The 24,166-nt window shown below is 37.0% G+C and overlaps 1 protein-coding gene across 1 annotated transcript in view; it reads left to right on the forward strand.

The window, feature by feature from the left end:
* Positions 1-24,166, forward strand: part of DGKI (diacylglycerol kinase iota) — a 611,386-nt gene that overhangs the window by 316,743 nt on the left and 270,477 nt on the right. The window contains 4 exon segments of the mRNA XM_044677460.1: positions 9,655-9,737; positions 14,586-14,646; positions 21,501-21,614; positions 23,440-23,577. Coding sequence (XP_044533395.1) covers positions 9,655-9,737; positions 14,586-14,646; positions 21,501-21,614; positions 23,440-23,577 — 396 coding nt within the window.

Below are 24,166 nucleotides of genomic sequence, written 5' to 3' on the forward strand. Positions count from 1 at the left end.
ACACACACACACACACACACACACACACACACACAGATGCCAGTTACTTTATGCCTATGAGGTATATGTGTATAGCTATATGTATTCATATATGTATATATGTGGGTAAGTTTGCATGAACTACACACATATAAATTAGCGCCAAATATTGTGAGTTAATCTCATTGTGCCAATTTAAACCCCCCAAAATCCCAAGTCTGATTTTTGTTTCCAGAACAATTTACCCAGAATTCACAACCATTTTGCATCCATCCATTTAAGAATAAATCTTTAAGGTAGTTCATCTTTCTAGGTCATTTTGGTTTCTTTTACCAAGTAGGATTACTTACCCAGTAATTCTAATTTCCTCTGTCTTAATGCAGTTTGAGGGAGGTTTGGGATTCCAAAATGCAGTCCAAGGAAAAGTGGCAAATCTTCCTTACATGTCATTTATGGAGCCAAGGAAAACTGCAAGGGCACATGATTAGGTAAGGGTCCCTAGTCACAGGCCCACAGTCACAGTCAGAGAGATGCTGGAGACCATGTGGAATTCCTAGTCCAGTCTTTGGTTTTACATTGCTAAAATGAAGCTTGGGTGTGTAGGGATGGCGACTAAAACCATTCATCTCAGCCCTGGGCAATGGCTGATGTTTCTGAGGAGAAAGTTGGCATGGCAGGAGATAGAGAATCAGAAGACAAAATATAGCATAAGACAGGAATGGGCAGAGAGAGAATGAAGCAAGCATGTTTTTAGTGAGGGTACATACTCATGATATTAAGTGGTTAGTCAGAGAGGATGGACACAAGTCTGATCGGCTGAGTTCCTAGGTATAATTAAGGTGCTCTCCGTGGATTTTTATACTGTTCTTATTTGGATCAAGCAAGACCAAACCTATGGGGAGGCAGGAGGGGGTGGGGACCTATGATTTGGTGCTTATTCATGTTAAAGGAGGGAGAAGTAAAGGGAACGAATTGGGAATTGGTGGCTATTTGAAATTAAAACTTCTTATCGATGGGAAAAGGAACTTTCAGCTATTATTGAAGTCTTACTTTGAAAGGAAGACTCAAGGGATTTGAGCGTCCTTGGTGACTTCTTTCTTGAGTTGGATGAGGAAGTAATTGAAGTCTTTACATCCTCTTCCTTACATCTTCAGGAATATCTTGTATTCTTTCATAAGAGGAAGGATTTCCATTTTTTCTCATTTCTGCCCTTTTTGTCATCTAAAAAGGGCAATAATTCAAAGAAATGGAAGAGAAAATGCCCAAATTCATATGTTATCCACAGTCTCACAATATAACAATAGTACTAAATCTTAAGGAATACACTGATTAAAAGTCCTCATATTATTTGAGTAAAAAACAATATTCATTCTAAAAAATGACATTTAAGGTTTACATGCATATTCTTCTTGGTGGGTGAGGCTGACCCTGTATTTTGCAGGGATTCCATCTTGCCATCCTTTACATAACAAACCTCATAACCCAATAAGATAGTAGAAAAGGAGTCTCTTGAAATTTTAAACATTTTAGTTCTTTATAATAAATGAGTGAGGCTGCAGTATACTTTTTCCACTCTTTTACATTGAAATTATCCAAGACAACATGAAATATTACAGCATCTTCATAGGTATTTAATAAATTTTTATTAAAGACTTATTCTTAAATGAAAGGATGCAAAATGGTTGTTGAAAATTCTAGTTAAGCAGGTCTGTAAACAAAATCGAACTCAAGATTTAAATTGCCACCAAGAGATTAAATTATAATATCGGGAGACATTTCACATACACACGCACGCTATATATATATATATATATATATATATATATATATAGAGAGAGAGAGAGAGAGAGAGAGAGATACATACACACATATATTTATACAGAAACACATTTTATACCCACAGATATATACTTAAATTATATATATATACATATATATATATACACATATATCACAAGTATTTCCCAGTCTTATACCTGTAATTGAAACTTTAAAATTATATTTGATAAGAAATACTTTCACAGGTTGGCATTAGAAAAAAAATTAAAGAAAGATTAAGAGAGAGAAGAAAATGTTGGAGGAACTTATAAAAGGATTGCTTTTAGGAGTCTTAGTGGTTCACGACACTGACTATTATTTCTAATAATAACTTTTAAGAATTATCAGCATGGAAATGGGGCTGTGCTAGTGAATGTAAAGAACAACAAGCTCCCCAAAGGGAAAAAATATATATATATGTATACATATATGAACTTATAAGATTAATCTACATTGTTAATGTGAACACTTTCATATACCACATAGCAGTTGATCCTCATAATAACTCAGTAGGGTAAATATGAAATGTGTGTGTGTGTGTATGTATAAATGCTTCAGACTGTACTAAGGTTTTGGGGACAGCATACATATGTATGTTTACACACATATATAAATGTATACCTATTACATATATACATACATATATTGTATGTGTATATTGTATGTATGTATTCATACATACAACATATAAAAATACACACATTTTATAGATCAGGAAACCAAGGCACACAAGGTTAAATGATTTGCCCAAGGTTACACAGATCCTTGGATAACAGCCACACATGGCCTTGTAATAATACTCTCTTTTCTTTTCAATTTCTTTTTCTTTTTCTGTTCCAGTTCAGCAATTTCTAATTCTAAAATCTTTTTACTTTGTCTTATTTTTTTCCTTATTGTTCCTTTCTTTAGTACCTAATTAAGGTATATCCCTCCTTTTTAATGTAGTTAGTGGCCCATTATGTTCACTACTTTGGGTACCTTCACGCTTACCTGGTGATATAGTAGAAGAGATGAGGCTTATTTTCATGTTCCTATTCACGGTGGTGGTTATATTGGAAGAACTTTCTTCACTACAATCTTTGTATATTGTTCTAAGCCAGGCTTGACTCATTTCCTTTTGGTAGTTCACACATAGAACTGAAATGAAATTAAACACTTGCATACCATATAACATTTAACAAAAGAAGCTTACCTAATAGTAGCATGGAAGGGATCTCTAACAAAAATACATCATTGAGTATAAGTAGGATGTAACTCCCCACGTGCCTTCATTTTCCATGATAGCACACACCTGATCAGAAGAGTATGTGGAAGGTCAGTGGCATGGATGTTCATCGAGCCTTGGAATCCTAACTATGGAAATGTTAGGCTTTATATCTTACACAATCAGGGAGCTGCGCCATTAGAATTTTAGTTCTTTGTTCCAATTAAGTCTCAAGAATGTTTTCATTGCTGTTTTTGGAAAAATCATTTTATATGGCAGGACTTTTTAGTTTTCTTCTGCATAACAGATATTGCTCCTCCAGCCTTGTAGGATTTTGAAACTCTTTAGATTGGATGTTTTCTCTGCATTACAACCAAGAATTCTGTGCAGTTATTTATACACATACAGAAACCCACATGTGTATATTATATGTGTGTATAAATACTATATATAATATGGCACATATGTGTATATATGAATAGGTGGAGTTATGTTTTGATCTGTATCACTAGAGGCAATATTCACATCAATAAAATCATAGTCTCATATACATTGTATGTAAATATGTGTCTTGTGGAGGCATTTATATATTGGGTCTGTGTTCTCATTGATGTGACTATTGTTTCCAGTGACAGAGGTCACAAGAGATCTTTGCCTGTTCATCTTGTGAATCTTTTGCTCATGTTCTTCCATAAGTGTACTTCAGTAAATACACCCAACGTGCTACAGAGCCTTCTTTGCTTTTGCCTGGCATCACGAGGGTAGCAATGAAGCCTGGGGGCTGTCCCCTGGTTATCCTTCACTTTTTTCCAAGTGGTCAGCTCTTTTTTGTATATACATATGCAAGTTCTTCTGTGTTCAAACATTTCTTTCCTAATAGCTTTTACTCTTCCTCTGTAATTTTCTGTCTGTGATCTGTTGTAGCTTACTCATATCCATTATGTGTTTTACATTGCCCTCTGGGTGATTATATTCACAAATAAACACACACATAGTAGATACACACAGTCATCAGCTCTTGAAGAACTGTATATTAAGCTGTATGTGTGTATGTAAAAATTTCAGTCTTTGTCAGTAGAGGGAGTACAAGCACTGATTAAATCATAGTTTTCTCGAAGAGTTGTTCCAATCATTGTGTATGTCCAAGAAATGCTTTCTGGATCATATTTAGTCAAGTTTCACAAATGGATCCACTTCTAGTCTCTCTTTCAGCCCTAGTTATAATAAAACTTCCAGAAGAATGAGAGAGAGAGAGAGAGAGAGAGAGAGAGAGAGAGAGAGAGAGAGAGAGAGAAAGAGAGATTCCCTCTAGTCCTACTAGACAGCTTTTGACTTAAAGTTAATTTCCTTCTAAAAGTCTCATTTTCCTTATCTTCCAAATTGAGGGAGTTGTACTAATGGTTGCTGAAGTCCTCTTCTAACCCTAGTGGCTTGTGATTCCTTGTACACATATACTGGCTAGGAAATTTTAAATATGGTCCCTAATACATTGGCACTGTTGGTTTGCTCCAACAATAAAGAGAGGAAGGAAATATTTCATGCACTTTCCTGCCATCTCCTCTTGGTGACCTGTGGCTTGCATTTATAGGATAATTTACTAGGGCCAAGGGTACATTCTTTGTGGAACAAACCTCTAACTTCTGTGCTGCTTACTGGTTGTTGGGGTTTGAACACTTGCTTTCACCTGCCCTATCTCTTCTGGGGTTTCCAAATTTAGAACAGAGATCCTTAGAGCTGCAAAGGGCTTCATGGATCATTTATTCCAAACCCCTCTTTTACTAATAAGGAATCTGATACCAAAAGACCTACCCCCAAGACATGCCACTGGCCATTATCAAAAGAGTATTCAAATTCATGCCATGTAAATCCAAATCTAGTGCTCTTTCTACCACACCACACTGCCTCTCAGTTGATTTTTCAGCTCTCCAACATTTTAGACCTCACACTGATGATGCCTTAATAGGCAACATTAGCAAGGTTCTTTGTTTCATTTATTTGCTCCCATTCAGAGATACAAAGTCTCTGCTCTCCAAGTCCCTATGTAGACATACCTGGACACATACTGGCTCTTTGCCCTGCATCTCCTGACTCAGGGTATTTTCACTTGCTGTCCCACCTGCCTATAACTTTCTCCCTTATCTTCCTTGTCTCCTACTTTCCCTCATTTCCTTCAAATCTCAACTAAAGTCCCACTTTCTTTTAAGAAACCTTTTTTGATCCCCCTTAAGGCAGCTGGGTGGCCCAGTACATTTATGCACTCTGGAATATTTGGGTGCGAGTGGCCTGAGGACAGGTGTTTGACACTGGGATGAGATGATTGCTAAGGTTTCTTTCAGCTCTAAGCTCTTTGATCATAGGAAGACAATATTGTCTCATTGCTGCTATTTTTGCATATTGCATACAGTTTTGGCTCTTTGGGATTTCACAATGAGTAGCAGCTGTGTAAATGGCTGAAACATTCAATTAAGCGCTTTCAATAAGAAAAAAGTGATTTCTCTTTCAGAGATGAATCAGTTGCATTTGACAAAATATTAAAATTGGGTACCTTAGAGATGAGGGAGCTGTTACAGAAGCCATGTAGGTGTGAGTTAGAACTCAATCTTCTACTGGTTTAACACAATTCAGTGATTTCTTTCAGGTATTGATTGCTTTTGTAACTGAATTTGTTAATTTGCAAAGATTTAGTCACACTATAGGAAAAAAGTAACAAGATGATGACAGAAATGTAAAAAGCTGGTTATGAAAAGCTGAGCCAATTCATTTGGTTATCTAAAACCACAGGACGATTCATTATTCTGAACAAAATCAATGTGGCACAGTGGATAGAGTGCTGGAATTGAAATCAGGCAGATCTGGGTTCAAATTTGATTTAGACACCGGTTGTTTGATCCTGGAGAATTCCTCTTACCTCTGTAGTTCCCCACTCTTCATTTCTCTTTCATTAGATTCAGACCTGTGATTTCAATTATTTTAGAGAATTCCTGGGAGCAGCTAGGTTGTACAATGGATAGAGTTCTGGGCCTGAAGTTAGAAAGACTAATCTTCCTGAATTCAAATCTAACCTCAGATACTTCTTGGCTATGTGACCATGGGCAAGTCACTTAGCCGTTTTTACCTGAATTCCTGAAGAAATTACAAACCACTCCAGTGTCTTTGCCAAGAAAACCCTAAATGGGGTCACAAAGAGTCAAATATGACTGAAATGGCTGAATAACAACAACAGAAGAGAATTCTTGCTTTGGAAATTTCTTCCACTTTTGCAGATAGCTAATTCCTCTTTCACTTGTAGTCTTACAGAAAAAAAGGATAATGCCAGCTAATACCTACCTCAGAAGATTATCATCTGGGTCAAATGAGATAATGTCTTATAAAATGCTTTGTAAACCTTGGAGCACTATATAAATGGGAACTCTTATCATTATTACCTACTAGAGAGTTTATAGGTTTATGAGCATCATTCTTCAGTGGCTTCAGATTTTTTTTTCCTCAGCTCATTTTTATAAGGTGATCCTACAGGCATGTAGAACCAGAATGTTAATGACTCACCCTGCATGTATTGCCAGAAAAACTGCAGTTTTGAGACTCACTGTACCATAGCAAAAGGTGGAAAGCAGTAATTTACATCAACAATTGATACTGCTCCCAGATTGCAAAATTGGACCGCCTCTACACAAGTCAGATGGATGTGTATATAAATCAGTCATTAAAATGACTATAGTGTTACCCCATGAAAACTTGACAAGGCAGATTAGCAGCGGGCCAGACAATCGACAAATGGCTCAAAATAGCAGATATGTAAATGGAACAGTGATGGCCTAATAGCAGCACTTCCCCACCTCCAATCATCAACTTAGCCATGATTGTTTAGATAAAACTGTCTGGAAAGGGCTGAAGCAATACATGCTATTTGATGAGATGGAACAGTTAGTTGGATGTGATCCAAGACAGTGGCAATGGCAGTTCAACATTATTTGGGGTACACGACAGAGAGAAACTTGATTGTTGTGAGGTATGGAAATAGTAGAAGCACTTTGGCTTCTGAGAAATAAACAAATATAATACATAAAATTATAAATGCATACATATATTATTTGTGTCTATATATATATGTATATAGAAATATATATATATATATATATAAGTGGGTGTGGATGTGTTCAGAGATAGTTATCACTACTCTTTCTTTTATACCGTGTTTGTTTCTGGAAATCTAACCAGTCAGACCCTGTTTTAACCATTACATTCCTCTCTGTAAATCCCAGGGGCAAGCTAATGGTCCCTTCTAGTCCATGTGGTTCTCCTCTGTGGTGTTATGGAGTTTATATTAAACAGAAAGTTAGGAATAAAATCAGAATCACCCAAACATTTAGAAGTAGGATTTGTCTCTTCTTTGATTTAAATTTGGTGTATTTCTTGCTATTTCCTGCCTTTATGGTTAAATTAAGGTTATCAGCGACATTCGAGTGAAGAAATGAATAGAGCTTGTTGCATCATCTGTAAATGTGCAGGTTCAGGGAGGGGTCTCAGTCTTTGAAGAGTCACAAAGAACTTGAGCCAGAGCCTTCTAGTCCAAGATGCCCTGAGAGCTGATTGGCTTCCTCAGCCGCCTCTCCAAGGCTTTGTCAAAGCTCAACCCTGTTGCTGCTGTGTTCCAAGCTCTTTCCAGCTCTATTCATTGGGTTGGGAGGCTGACCCCATGACCACTATTGCTGTTCAGCAATTGAGCTCCCTTCTATTCCCCCTCATATATGTTTCTTTAAGAACTCTAGTTGTGACTCCATTCTGTTTGTTGGCTCAAAGATTAGGACAGTCTAAAATCAGTTTTCAGGGTTGAGAGTGGAACCCTTGTCCCTGTGAACTCCAGATCCCAAGATCCCAGTCAGCTTTGAAACTCCTCTTAATTATAAACCAGAACTTAATCTGGAAACAAAAATGAGTAAAAAGAATATCAAAAATACTAAATTTACAAGCACGAAATATTATTCTTGAGGAAAAGAATAGACATAATAGAAAGAAAGCCAAAGCAAGACAGGACTCTTAGTTCCAAATTCAACCACTTGTACATGCTTTAGCAGCTATGTGACTTAGAAGTAAGCCACTTAACCAGTTAATGCCCCAAGTAAATCTCTAAGATTATGAGTTATGATGGAATGACTGATCTGCACTGATAGCAAGAGTTTCCTCGTTATGGAATCATAGAATAACTTAAGAATGGATGTTTAAGAAAATAGCAACTATCAGCTATGCCAAGATAAGCCCATAATGACAATGAAAGTATCGTGGCCAATAAATAAATATTGGCCGTTTGCTATAGTTGATCATAGATTCAGAATTAGAAAGGACTTTATAGGTCATCTAGTCCAACTACTTCATTGACTCAGGATCCCACACATATATTTTAGCAAAAAGGGGATATGAACTCAGGATCTAATGCAGGGAAAAATTTTAACATGAATAGTATCCACCTTTTATCCCTTCACATTTCATTGCTCCTTCCATTAACGTTACTTCATAAAAACCTCTTCTTTGCTTCTTCAGCAAATCTTAAATACTAAAATATTTTAAAATTTTCAAACAAATGACATTTCCCAGTGCTATCCCCACTCCCCATGACTGCTATAAAACCCTTTTCTTTAGCAAAAAAAAAAATAATCAAGCAAAACAAATTTACCTAGCTACCTATGAGCATATGTCACAGTCCTCATTGGTATCCTGCTGCTTCTCTGACAAAATGAGGGATGTCAGTCAGTTAATAATAATTTATTAAGTAGGTATTGTGTGCCAAGTATTGCTAAGTGCTGGAGATACAGTGTTAGACAAAAGACAGCCCCTGCCCTAAAGGAGCTCACAGTCTAGTGGAGGATGATAGCACATAAGCTGAAAAGGGCAAGAGGGGTTGTAGAAAGGTATACATAATAGGGGCATGATAAAGTCTTGTATCTCGGTGGGAAATGATGAGATGACTGCCTTAGGTGCCCTTCTTAAATGAAGGATCTGGGAGGAGCTGTCTGATGTCTACCTTCCCCCATCTCCACTCAGAGGAAGGGAAGGACCTCAGGGGAACAAATCATACTGAGGAAGCATGAGTTTTAGATTTGATGCCATCATGTAAAATGAGAGTTCCAGGAGATCAGTCAGGTGGGAAATTAGATGTCTTTCTTCATTAGTTCTCTGGTATTAAGATTGGCCATTGTTAAACTTTACTTCCCATTGCATATATATACACATTTGATATTTTCTACCAGTACCCAAATAGATGAAGGTGGCAACTTATATAATTAGTATAGACTGTCCATTTTTACAGGGATATGATCCTGTGATATTGATTAATCATCTAAAGAAACTTGGAATTTATCCTACCTATGTGTTAACATAGAGGATAACTACACAAACAAGAAATCCTGTTAGACTATTTGGGTCTGTATGATTTAGTGTGAGATTGTTTAAAATGAGATATATCTGAATGATAAAGAGAAAATTAATTAATATCAAGGTACCTTTTCCCCCAGAGATATTAAACTCTTCAGTATTATATTTTCTAGACATATCAGTATCTTAGACACAATAGATTAAATTATGATTTTTATATGACTTACTAAATTATTATTTTTTATAATGATATATCTCTCCCTCCCTTTTGTTTTCTACTACAGGGGACCAAAATTCTCCAGATGTTCATGTGGTATCTGAATCCACGACAGGTCTTTGATCTTTCTCAGGAAGGGCCAAGAGATGCGTAAGTTCTGAAACATTTACCAGGATATACCCTGGTCAACACCTTCCTTTATTCTCTTGGATGGTGAGAAGAATTCACTAGTTGTGTAAAAAACTTCAATTTTACAATGACTTAGGAATGAATGGCCCTATATCTTATGGGAGAGTGACCTCTTCCATGCTTGCCTTGCCCAGTGGATTGAGAGTTGGATCTAGCATCAGGAAGACCTGAGCTCAGATGTAGATGACTAGTTTTATGACCTTGGGTGAACTTAACTTCTATTTGTTTCAGTTTCCTCAACTATAAAATAAGGTTAATAATTGTTCCTATGTCAAAGGTTTGTTTTGTTGTGGAGAAAATGAAATAATATTTACAAAGTGTTTAATACAGTGGCTAGGATATAGTAGGTGCTATATAAATGCTAGCTATTATTAATGATGATAAAAATGTTAGATGATGATGACAGTAATGAATCCTTCCCTTGAAACATACTGGACCATGGACAAGTCATTTACATTCTTAGTGCTCCAGGCTCATAAGTCTCTGAGCTTTTAAGTTGTTTTGCTGGCATGCTTTGGAGGAGACAATTTCCATCTGTGGAGGTCCCCACATCAATAAGATTGCTGCTCTGGACCCTTAATATCTTGTGGCCACTTTGCAGATCCCTCTTAACTGTCTTTGTTTCTCTTACCAACTTACACGCCCACTCTCTTTTTATTCATTCCCTCTTCTTCAGATCACTTATCTATTTATTCATCAGGTTTACCTATTTATTGACTGACCCCTTTGAGTCAGTACCTGAAAGCTTATGTATATTCCCTTGTTAAATTTGAATGAGGGTCTGTGTGTTTGTGTCTTTGGTACACATGCATCATTGAGTGGTTTAGGGTGGGTATCTTTGCATGTGCAGCAGCAGCGAGCAGTTAATTATATGAGTATGAATGTTTGTATCTGTTAGTATATCTGGATGTGGAAAATGCTTGAATATGTGTGTGGTTATGTCTGAGCATGTGCATGTTCATGGATGAGAGGAGACATGTGTGTGCCCTTTCAATGGGTGTTATGTGGGAAATTCATTCCCCTTCCAGAATTACTCCTGACTTCCTTTGGGCTGTTCATGTAGAAAAATAGCTTTCTATGAGGAAAAGTGTTAATCCTGTTTCTTTATGCTTTTAGGGGGCCAGAGGAGGGAAGGTAGAGAGAAAGGAGAAAGGAAAAGACTGACTCCTTTGCCATCTCCCAGCTATTTCTTACCTTGGCCCCAAATAATGTTGGCCTTTCCCCATTGATACCGAGTCTATATAGCATTGGAACAAAGCAAATACTGGCTTAATAATAGCTAAAATAAGGTTTGGTAAGCTGTAAAGTACTTTATATGATACAAATCACTATATTAATGTGAACAAGTATTATTTTTAACAGAACTTTGGGGCAGGAAGAAAAGCAACATGATATAGAAGATATAATAATAAAAGCATTTATAGACCACCTTAAGTTTACATAGCATTGTCTCATTTTTATCCCCATGACAATCCTGAGAAGTAAATGCTATTATTACCTCCATTTTACAGAGGAGGAAACTGAGGCAGACATAAGTTAAATGACCTGCCAAGGGTCAGACAGCAACTAAGTGACTGGGGCAGGATTTGCCTGCAGGTATTCCTGATTCTAGGCTCAATTCTCCATCCATTGTACCACTTAGCTTCCTTTTAAAAACCCAGAACTTGGAAGTCAGGAAGACTTGGAGTAGAACCCCATCTCAAACACTTAGTAGTTATGTGACCCTGTACTAGTCACTTAACCTGTTTGAATCTTAGCTTCTTTCCCTGAAAAAAAAGAGAATGATAAATTTGCACTCCAGGATCATTGACATATATAATGCAAAGGGGAAGATTTGGAGCCAAGATCTAGATTCCAATTCCAAGAGAGCCACCTACTTTGTGACTTGGATAAGTTATTTCACTTCTCTATAAAATGAGGAAGGCTTGATCACCTCTGAGGGGTGCCATTGTAAGCTTAAAAATTAATTTATAATATCTCCAAGCATTATATTTAATAAGACTTATTAACAATAGTCTTGAAGTAAAGGAAAATAAGGCTATAGTAAAGAGGGAGCTTAACCCAGCCATGGTCACTAGGGGAGAGAGAAAAGGCACATTTACAGCCCACTTATATATAATATGTGAGGACGCAAGTTGGGGGAGAGAGGAAAGGAATTTTGGGATGAGAAAAAGAATTCTGGGAGATGGAGTCCAAGGGTTCAAGATTTCTTTAAACACTGTGAAGTTCAAATGAGAAAATTTATGAAAAGTACTAGGTAGGGCCAGCTGGGTAGCTCAGTGGATTGAGAGTCAGACCTAGAGATGAAAGGTCCTAGGTTCAAATCCGGCCTCAGACACTGCCCAGCTGTGTGACCCTGGGCAAGACCTGGCACCTAGTAGATACTTAAAAGTACTATTCCTTTCCTTTGCCTTCCTTAATTCAGTTTTTTTTTCTATTCTCTTATACCTCATTCTTTTCATTACCAGTCAGTCAATATTAAGTGCCCACTATGTGCCCAGTCCTGTTCTAAACACTGGGATTATAAAGAAGATAAAAGACAGCCCCTGCTCTAAAGGCACTCAACATGAAAGAACAATGTGGAAACAAGTTTGTCCAAATAGGATCAATAGGAAATAATCATCAGAGGGAAAGCACTGACATTAGGAAGGATCATTCCTCTTGACGTCACTCTGGTTGTTTTTAGACCCATCTTAGACAAATTCTTAGTTTAATGGTCGCTAGAGAATATGGTATTTGTAAGATGGTTTCTGTTCCAGTTCTCTTATTCGATTACATTTTGGGCCACTAGAGTCTGCTCTAAGATTTCTAAAAGCCCTTTCTTTTCAGTATTCAGCCTCTCTAAGGTTCCTTGGCTAAGCTGGTTTGTCATTCGTCTATTCTTGGTCCTGGCTATTTAATGCAAGTGTAGAAATTTCAGGGAACACTGAGAAAAATGTCAGTGCAAAAAGAGAATGTTTAATTGGGGCAAGAATTGCTTCACTGATGCTCAGTATACATGGATGAGTATTCATGAAAGCTTTTTTCAGAGGGGATGGATCACTCACCTTCTGCAAAGTTCAACGCAGTGCAGTTTTTGCAGACCTGGTGAGAGACTTCTGAGACGTTAAAGATCAAAAGAATGAATTCCAAACATCAGGAACCAATATCAGAAACAGGAAAAACCCAAATCCAACCAACCCCAAACCAGCGTATTTTGTTGTATCCCAATATGTGTGTGTATGTGTGTGCGTGTGTATTTGTGTGTTTTATCCCCACCTACATTCTCTTTGTAAATTTAGTAAATCTGATAGTAAAGAGTTGAGCCTAGAAAAAGCACTGCAAGCTCGGGAGAAAGCTCCTGAATTTCAGGCAGATGGTGATGTTTACATGCTGGCTCTCTTGTCCTTTTGCCTCTATGACCTAGCACTAAGGAACTTAATCTCCTCACTCTAGAAGTTTCAGCTTCTTCTCTCCCTCATGCCATGTATCTAATGAGTTGTCACATCATGCCATTTCTGCCTGTTTCATATCTCTTCCATCTGGCCCTTGCTCTCTACTCCCAGAGCTGCTATCTTAGTTCAAGCTCTTAATACCTTTTACTAGATTATTTTAATAATCTCCCAATTGGTCTCCCTCCTTCAAATCTCTCACCACTCCTGCCCATCACAGATACAGCTACCAACGTAATTTTCTATAAGCCCAGATGTGATCAGATGACTCTGCCACTCAGTCAGTTCCAGTGGCTTCCTATTGCCTCTAGGATAAAATATAAACGACTGCATTTAGCTTTTAAAAGCCCTCACAACCCAGGCCCGATCAATCGACCTCTCCTGATTTGTTATAAATCTTTCCCACTCTGCAGTCAAGTCAAACTTGCCTTCTTTTCCTTGTACACGACACCATTTCTGTGCCTTTGCTCTGGCCATAATTATGCCTAAAGGCACTCCCTCCTCGCTTCTGCTGCAAAGGCCTCATAGCAAAATGGGGAATCAGAAATCCTGAAAGAAGTGAGAGAATTCAAATCCTAACTTCTACGGGAAGCCTTTTTTTATTCCCTCCAATTGCTAGTCTTCTCTCCCTAACAACCTTGTTTTAAACTACTTTTTATATATTTGTATTTACTTAGATTATACATATATGTGTTAATATACATATATATTCTCATATGTAATTGTCTCCCCCATTGGAATGTAAATTTCTTTCAAGTAGGGTTTGTTTCTTCATTTTGTTTGTATCCTCCATGTCTAACAGTGCTCAGAATATGGAAGGCACTTAATAAATGCTTGTTAATCGATTGGCTGGCTAGTCTCTGAGGTCCTGTCTAGCTCTAAATTTTTGATCCTTTAATTACATGGGCTGGATGACAAGTCAGGAGAGAAAACTAGAAACAATCACGGTGTCTCCCTGAGAAAAAGAAAAAGTAGAAACATAAAGGCTGTTTTCTAACAAGTAAACATGGTTCTTACTGAGACAAGAAGGAAACATTGGGGGAAAGAGAGGAAAAATGCTGAAAATAAAAAAGAAGGATCAGGGCTGAATGAGGAAAAGATAGGACTGAATGAAGAACAAATTGATGAGTACAATAGTCATAATGAGAAGAGGTAGAAAGTTTGTACCCTTTTAAATCCCAGACATAGCAAATAATTGGATACCTTCATTCCCTTCCCACCTTTGATACTAATATTGGTGTTTCTGCTTCCTGTTGTCACTCCAATGAGAACCCCCTGATGCCTCTGTTGTATGAGACTCAAGCTCTGTTTTGACAGAACCAGCTTGTCATGTGTTCTTGTTTTTTGTTAACACGGACTTTTTTATTTCTTCTGCAAGTCTTGAGCTGTATAGAAAAGTGCCGAATCTTCGAATCCTGGCCTGTGGTGGGGATGGAACGGTAGGTACATGGAATGTTTCCCATTTTAATTTCTGTTGCTGTTTTCCTTTGGGTTCCAAAGGATTGCAAGAATTCTTTTTTGCTACTCTTGCCTCCCATTCCCCTCCTATCTCAAAGGTCTTCTCTTTCAAATGTTGATTTTTCCACATCCCATACAGCATAATGTTTAGTTCATTTCTATTATATCTAGTTCATTTAATGGGATATCAACTAGTTTAAAAATATATAGTTAGTGATAGCAACTAACACAGTCTATCATAATTACTCTTAGGGGGATGAAATTGAATTTCTTAGAGAGGAAGAGAATGAATAATCTTATCACTCTTTTCCATTCTTTTTGCAACTACCCTATTCTAAGGTTTCATTAAATGACTTTCTATTTAGGTAGCTTTTTCACTTGAAGTAGGAAGAGAATTTTCACATCCATTCCTTCATTCAAACATTTATAAAGTGCCCACTATGTGCAAAGGTATTTTACTGGCTACCAGGCTAACAAAGACAAAGGAAAAAACAACCCCTGACTTTAAGGGGTTTGCTGAGTTTTACATATTCCTACCAAGTTAGTCTGTCTTAAGCTTTCTTTCTTTCTTTCTTTCTTTCTTTCTTTCTTTCTTTCTTTCTTTCTTTCTTTCTTTCTTTCTTTCTTTCTTTCTTTCTTTCTTTCTTTCTTTCTTTTTCCCTTACCTTCTGCCTTAGTATCAGTTCTAAGACAGAAAAGCAATAAGGGCTAGGCAATTGGAGTTAAGTGATTTGTCCAAGATCAAAAAGCTGAAAAGTGTCTGAGGCCAGATTTGAACTCAGGCCCTCCTGATTCCAGACTTGGAAGTCTATCCAAGTCTGGAATCTACCTTGCTGCCCTTAAATGTTCTTTCATCCTGTTTCCTCAGATCATCAATATATCTCTGTTTTTGTGTAGGATTAAGCCCTAATTTCTAGCATTCAAACACCCTGAAATATGGGTCTAACCTGCTGCGTTGTTAATGTCTAATTCATCAGCCAGATTGTACTTAGTATCTCCCAAATCCACCATCTTTATTCTCATTTCTATACTTTTGCTCCTGTTCCTTTCCTGCAGAAAAGCTCCTCACTGCACCCTGAAACTTTAACAGCCTTTAAGGCCATTGTCCATTGCTCATTGCCTTCCCTGAGCACCCTAGACCTTCAGAGATTTCTGCTTCTCTTTTGTACTCCTGTGATAGTAATCATCTTTATTGTTGGTACCACTCATTTGGCACCTATTCTGCCTTTGGAGACTACATTTTATATTAGTGATAAGTTCTCATATCATTATTTAATTTTTCTTGTCTCTTATCTCCTCATCTAGCTAAGAAGCTTTGAGTGGGCCTGGATCATATATGTATTATCCACTTTTATATTCCCTTACAATTTTCAGCAGTCATTTAGCAAGAATTTATCAAGCACTTATTATGTGCCAAGTATTGTGCCAAGAGCTAGGAGTGCAAAGGAGGGCAAAAATATGGCCCTTGCCCTTAAGGTGCTCGCTGTGCACACAAAAGTTATATACATATATTTCTTAAAATGTTTAATCAATTATTTAGTTTGTTACATTAAAGTTCCCAAGTATCTCCCTATTTCTCCCCTCCCCATACTAGAGGAAGCATCATTTGACAGAAAGATATATACGTATATAGAAAACTATGCTTTGTTTGTTTTTCCTTATCAATTGTTTCCCAGGAGGTAGACATATATGAGTCATTTTTCAAACAATATTTTTGTTGCTGTGTATAATGTTCTCTTGTTCTGCTCATATTTGTTGAAAGAATAAATGGATGAACAGCTTAAATCGTATTCCTAACTTAAATGGATTTTTAAAAAACCCTTACTTTCTGTCTTAGAATTGATACTACGTATTGGTTCCAAGGTAGAAAAGCTTTGAGGGCTAAGCTCTTAGGGTTAAGTCACTTGCCTAGAGTCACGCAGTTAGAAAGTCCCTGAGGTCAGATTTGTACCCAAGGCTTTCCATCTCTAGGTCACTGAGCTGCCTAGCTGCCCCCTACCTTAAATGCTAACACTAACCTAGATTTTTCTTGTGTTAAGTTTAAGGGATTTCTTTTAGCATTGTAAACTTGGCTGTGTTCTAACATCTAATAATTTTAATGAATTAAAATGACAGATGGAAGTATCACACAAAAGAGTATTGCTTAGCCTGCAGATGATTGGATGTATTATCTCAAACTTCTCTGTCTCTGTTATCTTCCTGAGCACAGATTAATTAGCTCTTGCTTTCCCTTAATTTCTCTGTACAAATTCCCTCCACTTTTCAGCACACACAGCAGAAGGCAGCACACTGGCTGTTGTGCAGAGAACACAAAGCTCTTACATTTGACGAAAATTAATGCTTCATTGTCTCCCCTAAAGCCATTATGGCTCAGAATGAAAATCTTACTCAAAACGCATCAGTCTGTGATAGCCTGTGCCAGAAACAAAGCCAGCAGCCGGATGCTGGATGGCTGCTGCTGCCATAGCTGTCTCTCTTCTGGCAAAAAGGGAGAACGTAGTGTTCAGGACTCAACTACCCTGCTTTTTCTAACACTAAGCAAAGAGATGGAAAAATTCTCCAGACTGGGAGAGGTTTAAAATAGTCAGCCTACATCTGCTCATCTCTTGTGCCAAAAAAAGATGTGCATCTTTGTATTGTAGTTTCTCAGACTATTAATTAACTGAGGAGGCTCTTTTGTCTCTTATATATGCTCAACGCCATATTGGGTGACTTGGGGTGAGAGACAGCCAAGATGTTGTAAAACATGGCCTCTTTCCTTTGAAGAACTTGCTATCCAACCACCAAATTGGAAACTGGTACTTAATAAGAAAGACCTAGTAAGGGAGTGTGATATCATAGATTGAATGCTGGACTTGGAGTATAGAAAGAAGACTTAGGTTTAAATCCTGTCCAAATGACCCTAGGCAAATTGCTTAATTTTCTGATACTTGGTTTCCTCATCTGTAAAATAAGAGCATTGGGCAACATGGCCTCAAAGGTTTTTTTCCAGCTTTATATTTATGATCCTTTGAGTGATTCTGGGGCAGCATTATAGCCTGACCTCTTTTTATCTTGTTTTTGCAGTTACTAGGGAATAATTCAGAGACTCATACAAGATGCTTTAGGTCTTCTGATATTTTGGCTGGAGTTTGTTTTCATCCTGTCCTTTATTGCCTTTTTCCCCTTCTGCTGCAATGCAGGCTTATTTTACCTTTTCCTGCTGCTATTCTGAAGAAAAGAATCTTTAAAGTCTCTTGTTTGTTTAGGACTGCCTTGCAAATCTGGGTGGAAGAACCTGTCTATTTCTTAGTGGAAGAGGGAGGAAGAAGGTAGTAGAGGGACTTAGTCAATGCAATTGGGAAGAAAGAATAATAAGGAAAGTTGTGGCCAGCCATGTAACTGTAGGGAGAATGGCTGTTTAACAAGGACATTATTAAAGAATTACTGGGGGAGGTCAGAGAATCACCTTGGCCAGAGGATTATTGGCTCTTAGTTGTCAATCATACAACAGAGGAGGTTTCAGGACCTTGAAATTAATTGCTCTCTGAGTCAGGAGGTCAGGCCATAGATGTCTCTGAAGTTTTTTCTAGTGCCAAAAGGTAAAGGCTTAACTTTATGCTTTCAGGGTCAGTTTCAAACTTTGCCCCAGAGCTCACTGAAATGATGAGATTTCTGAACATCTGTAGCTAGTTTAGAAAGTAAATCCCTTGTTATGAATAGAGACTATCTTTTTCATTCCAACCAAATGTACTTTTCAGTTCCTCCTCAATTTTTAGCTGAAAGGAGAAGGTACTAGGGGATCGGGAAGACACGATTCAAAGTCAGTGCCATTCATAGAACATCCAAAGAACACGACTATTGAGCATAGTTTTAATCTCCTTACCTTTGTCATCAGTAGAGTCTTAGAAAGTCTATAGGATAGTTCAGGTGATCATGGAAATGGTCTGTGTGGCCTTGATTTTGGATCACTCCAAGAAATGACATTCTAACAAGAGCTGTCCAATCACGGAATATATTCCCTTTTGAAACAATCAATTTTCCATTATTGGAGATGTTAAAGCTTAGGATAGCCATTTCTCAAGGATCTTGGAGAAAGGATTCCTTTCTTTCAGAAGAGGGTTTGACTGGATGATTTCTAAGGTTCTTTCTAACCAAGAGATTTGATTTTTAACATCCAGCAATACTTCATGAATTATTTGATACATGATTACTGCTCACTTTGATTAGCACCAAATACCTGCTTTTGTTTTCTCATTTATTTTAGTCCTTACCTATTCTTATTATGATTTTCTTTCTCTTCTGTCAATGTCAATCTGTGAACTCTTGTTTCCTATTGGTATTGCCGTTCAGTGTCATTGACAACAATTCTCATTTTGATGTGAGGTGAGGGGCATAACCAATTAAGTAAACTTGTTAGCAGCCTGTTTAAATTGTGTGGATGAATCTCACTCAGGACCTATGGCTTTCTGGCATTTATTTGAGCCAGTTAATTTGCATAAGATCTAGGATTTGAGTTGACCATGAACTAAACATAAACCAGAGCTACACTATGATCTTTAAAGAAATGGAATCAATCTTTTTTGGTATAATATTGTTTTCCTCCTTTTGGTTTCTCCACTTCAGTTCATAAGCCTTCCTATGCTGTATATTTATGGGGGAACATTTAAGGGAAAAGCCAGCAAACTCAGTTTGGGATGGATTGAGTTTCTGGTGCTGGTGGGATATCCTTGTTGGAGTTGTAGATGAAGTTGACAGAATTGCATAGAGGAAGTAGCTAATTCTTAGGATGAAGGCAGGGACTATTTTTTTTCATGTTATCCCCAGTACCTCTTAAAGTACCTGGCATAAAATAGTTGGTTAATAGGTGTTTTCTTTGAATTGAATTAAATAGAGATGAGGACAAAGATCTGGACTCTTGTGAAATATTCACAAGACTGGTGAGAGAGGTCTGAAAAGAGCAGAATCAGAGAACTAGGAAAAGGAACAAAATCGAGTGATTGGTAAGGCAGAGGAAAGAAGGAAATGGTGATTAATGGTGGCAAAAATCTGGTGTGGAAAGTTTTATTTTTGTGGTTGGGGGGAATGGAGAATCACTGAATGTGTTGTATGGTCATTTGAAAAGGCAGTTTAAGTAGTGATGGAAGCAGAAGCCAGAATGATCAGGGAAGAGCAGGTGGTGAAACAGAAGCATTAAGACTGTTGCCAACATTTTTGAATATTGAATGAAATCAATCTTATACTGAATCAATAAAGGAATGAATCATAGGAGCTACTCTGTGTGACCTTGAGGAGTCACTTAACCTCTTTGAGGCTTGTAAAATTAAAGGGTTGGATTGGATCATCTCTAAAGCACTTTCCTGTTCTAAATTTATAATTCTGTGAAGTAATTTTCATGTGATGGAAAGAACACTTAGCTTTAAGAGATTTGAGGTTTAGTCCCAACTTTGCCATTATGGAGTGCCATGATTTTTGGCAAGTAGCTTCCACTTCCTCTACTTCAGTTTTCTTATTTGTATAAATGGGGTAGGGGGCTGTCAGATTCTGTGACACCATACTCTGTATTGATCAAATTATATCTGCAACATTCTGTTCAATTCTTCATTTTTCTAATTAGATTATATATTGTTATATCTCTCTCTCTATGTGTGTGTGTGTGTGTATATATATATGTATATATATATGGAAATGGATGATTCACAGGTCTTTTTTGTAGACAACATAGGTAACAGTACTATGTACATCAAAGGTATTAATAAATATTTTATGGTGCTAATGGTGGAATAATCTTCATGCAAAAACAAACATAAATACATAAATAATAAATTAAAGGACAACCCACAAAGTAAATGAAAGGATTGGAAATAACAATATAGACGGCATCCCTGTTATAAAATATTGGACTATCATGTGGATAAAGAGTTAAAACAGTATGGATCCAGGAATCTAAATCCTTGACCCTATTTCCATTTTCAGACTTTAGTTTTTTCTTGGGGGTAATGAATTACATTTGTTTACTGCAATTTTCGATTGTCATCTCTCTAATATTAGCCTCTATGTCTTTCTTAATTTAGCCTAAGTTTCAGTTTGCTCTTTTCATTGCCATATTTTCCCATTGGTTTCTATTCAGCTGGTTTTCTAAACTACAGATTTGGGGGGTGGGGAGGACAAGTTGCTATTTAGCAGTCCCTCCCCAACTTCATTCTTTTGAAATTGATTTTTAAAGCAAACTATAAAATTATTTATTTGTCCATATTCTGACTTGCCAAGATCAATTTTAAATACTGATTCTATCATCTAGTGTGTTAAGTATCATTCCAACTTTGAGCTGTCTGCAAATTTGATAAATATGCCATCTATACCTTTGGCCAAGCCTTTGACAGAAATGGTAAATTATAGACAAAATAGTTAAGGTTTTTAGCCATATTCTTTCAAAATGCCTTTTGTTCATGGACTAAATGTATAACATATTTATATATGGAAAAATAGGTGGATAGGTTTGCACTGAATTATTTTGGACCTGATATTTTCTTTAAAAATGTTATCTTGTGAAGTCAGTCAAGAAGTAAATAAGTGGATGATTGCATCTAGTTTTGTTTATGTAAGACATGCTCTGAATGTTGATTTCCTTTTCAAGATGATTACCATTCTGGAGTGAGTTTAAAAGTTTAAAATAAAAAGCATTCTCTTCCAAAGACAGTTTTTGTTTTTACAAAAAGATAAAAAAAGTCTATCTATGCTGCTTCCATATGATTATTATTAAAGGCTCCTTCTTCTCCCTTTCCCAGTCCCCTGGGGTGTGCTTCTCTCTCATTTATTTTCTCTCTCTCTCTTTTGGTCCCCAATCTGTATGTAGGTCGGTTGGATCCTTTCCATCCTCGATGAACTTCAGCTCAGCCCCCAGCCTCCTGTTGGGGTTCTTCCTCTGGGTACAGGGAATGACCTGGCTCGAACTCTCAACTGGGGAGGGGTAAGGACTGTGGTCTCAAAGGCCTGTAGTGATACAAGACAGTTCATTTTGCCAAGAATTCATTTTTTTTGTAACAAGCAGATGTTCTAATAGGAGATCAGGATGTATCTACATCTAAAATAATAATTTAGGTTAAGGGTCAAAGGGACATGATGAATGCCCAGGAATCATAAACTAATCCAAATGATTTTTCAGATTCTCTTATAATCAGGTATAAGTCATAAAAGAAGTTGGTATGGAAAAGCTAAGTACATGACAGAGCTTTTTCAGATAAATACTACTTTAATTAAGTCTTCTAAATAGATAGTACAAAGGATCATAAAAAAGAAGTGAAATCTTCTATTTTATCATTCCATCCCGCTTTGAACACTAATTAGAGGTCCAAATCCAGGTCCCTCTGTGGAAGTACTTCTTTCTTTGAGTTGCTAATGTATCTCACCATATTATAGACTTATTTCCAACGTGGTGACCCTGGTAGAAGAACAATAATAGCTAGTAATGGGAGTTACTAAGTAAGTTTCTGTCATAAACCAGTTTCAAGCTAACTCAGCAGGAAGTTGTGTAAGTTATTGACTTGCACCCTATCTTGTCCTTTTTCAGAGTGCAGATGGTGAGGAGGTACTATTGAGTAGCAGCTTTGAGATACACTATTGTCACAGGAATAGTTCTGTCTCTAACGACATTGGACCCATGAAGCTTCCTTAGAAGCTATACTTTTTGCTGTCATGGAAAGACAGCTTGATGTCATAAGTTGCAGTTTAGTAATCCTCATGGGAAATAACCAATTTTCCCTTTTCTGGGGGACAGAATTTGCCTTATCTATATCAACTCTTTGTTCTTTTTCAAAATCTGTTTTTCCAAAAGAAAGGGTGACTAAGAAATTAAGTTTCCTGGTTCTGCTGTATTTCAGTTTACTTCTCTCCCAATAGCACAAGGAATAGAATATTATTTACCCTATCTTCTAGCTCTGTGGCTTGACTCCCTTCTAAATTCTGCTTTACCCTAGTCTATTTGGCTGGATATGTTGGTGATAATGGGGAAAGGAATACTGGAGTCAAATCTGTTTACTAGGATACTTAGCATTAGGTCGATGAGAACAGGAAGGGTGATTTTCTGTAGTCAATCAGTTAATAAACATTTATAGGGTGCCTATTATGTTCCAGACACAGTGATTAGCTGTGGGAATAAAAAAGAGGCAAAGGACAGGACCTGTCCTCAAGGAGTTCATAATCTAATAATTATGACATCAGATAAACAAATACAAATAAATTAAATCAATCAATCAACAAATAAGTAAACAAACAAATAAATAAATAAAAACTAATAGATAAATTAATAAAGGGAATAAATAAAAACAAGTACAAATAAACTAAATAAATAATAAACAAATAAATAAAGGAAATAAATAAAAATAAAGGAAACAGCAGAAGGAACAAGGGATGAAGGAAGTTGTAATGAGCTCTATAAATCCATCTGTTGTTATGTCTTATAATCATAAATGGCAATATGCCTGATAGATAAAGTTACTGGCTTCAGGAATAAAAAAAAGACTCAATTCACAGCTGTCCAGCCTTAGGCATTCCATTTGATTGTTCTTTTAAGCTAAGTTCTAGGAACTCAAGTAAATATGTGAGAAAGAGTTCCACTTAGAATTGGTTATCTGTAAAATAAACAGTGCTCCATCAGAGAGAGGGCCCTCCTTTTAAGACTATTTTTCAAAGAAAAAACATTTTTGCAATTTGAACCTCTTCAATTTGAAGGAATAAAAACTTGGTGCAACATAAAACAGGGTAGTAAGTAATGCATGTGTTTTCTGATCTCCCAGGGTTACACGGATGAACCTGTTTCTAAGATACTGTGCCATGTGGAAGATGGAACTATTGTGCAGCTGGATCGATGGAATCTGCATGTAGAAAGAAACCCCGATTTACCCCCTGAAGAACTTGAAGATGGTGTATGCAAGGTTAGAGGAATCTTTTTTCAGTAGAGAACTGTAATATATATCAATCTGAATGATAGGAAACAGGTCCTGCATTTCTAGTAGGGAAATCTCATTGTGATTCCCTTTGGTGGGATTAAGAGCCCTATCTCAGTTGAGAGCTCAATATGATAGAATATTAGCCTAGTGGAATACCCATTTTTCTTAGTCTTAGAAATGATTAAATCCCCTAGTAGCTTCCAAAGGTCAGCCAATTAATCTTCTTTCGCTTCTAGGCAGAATTGCATAATACTGTTACAAGAGATGTGTTTATCAAGTTTCTGCTCTCTCAAGCTAATGCTTATCTTCATATCCAGGATACTGGAATCCAGATATATCATCTGTAAACAGAAAGACAACTACTCTGACTTCATTCAGTTCATTATAATCAGAAGGATCTTCCTCATGACCAGTCTAAGGAGACCCAATGGCAAATTAGCCCATTTTCACCATTTTTTCTCTGTCTTTATTGGAAACAGAGAATATCGAATCACAACCTTTCTTCACCCTTAACTTTCAAGATGGTATTTTAGGAATAACAAACTAGAGTACATTTTCCCAGATCTGACAGAGA

Source organism: Gracilinanus agilis, chromosome 5 (assembly GCF_016433145.1).
Source record: "Gracilinanus agilis isolate LMUSP501 chromosome 5, AgileGrace, whole genome shotgun sequence".
NCBI lineage: Eukaryota > Metazoa > Chordata > Mammalia > Didelphimorphia > Didelphidae > Gracilinanus > Gracilinanus agilis.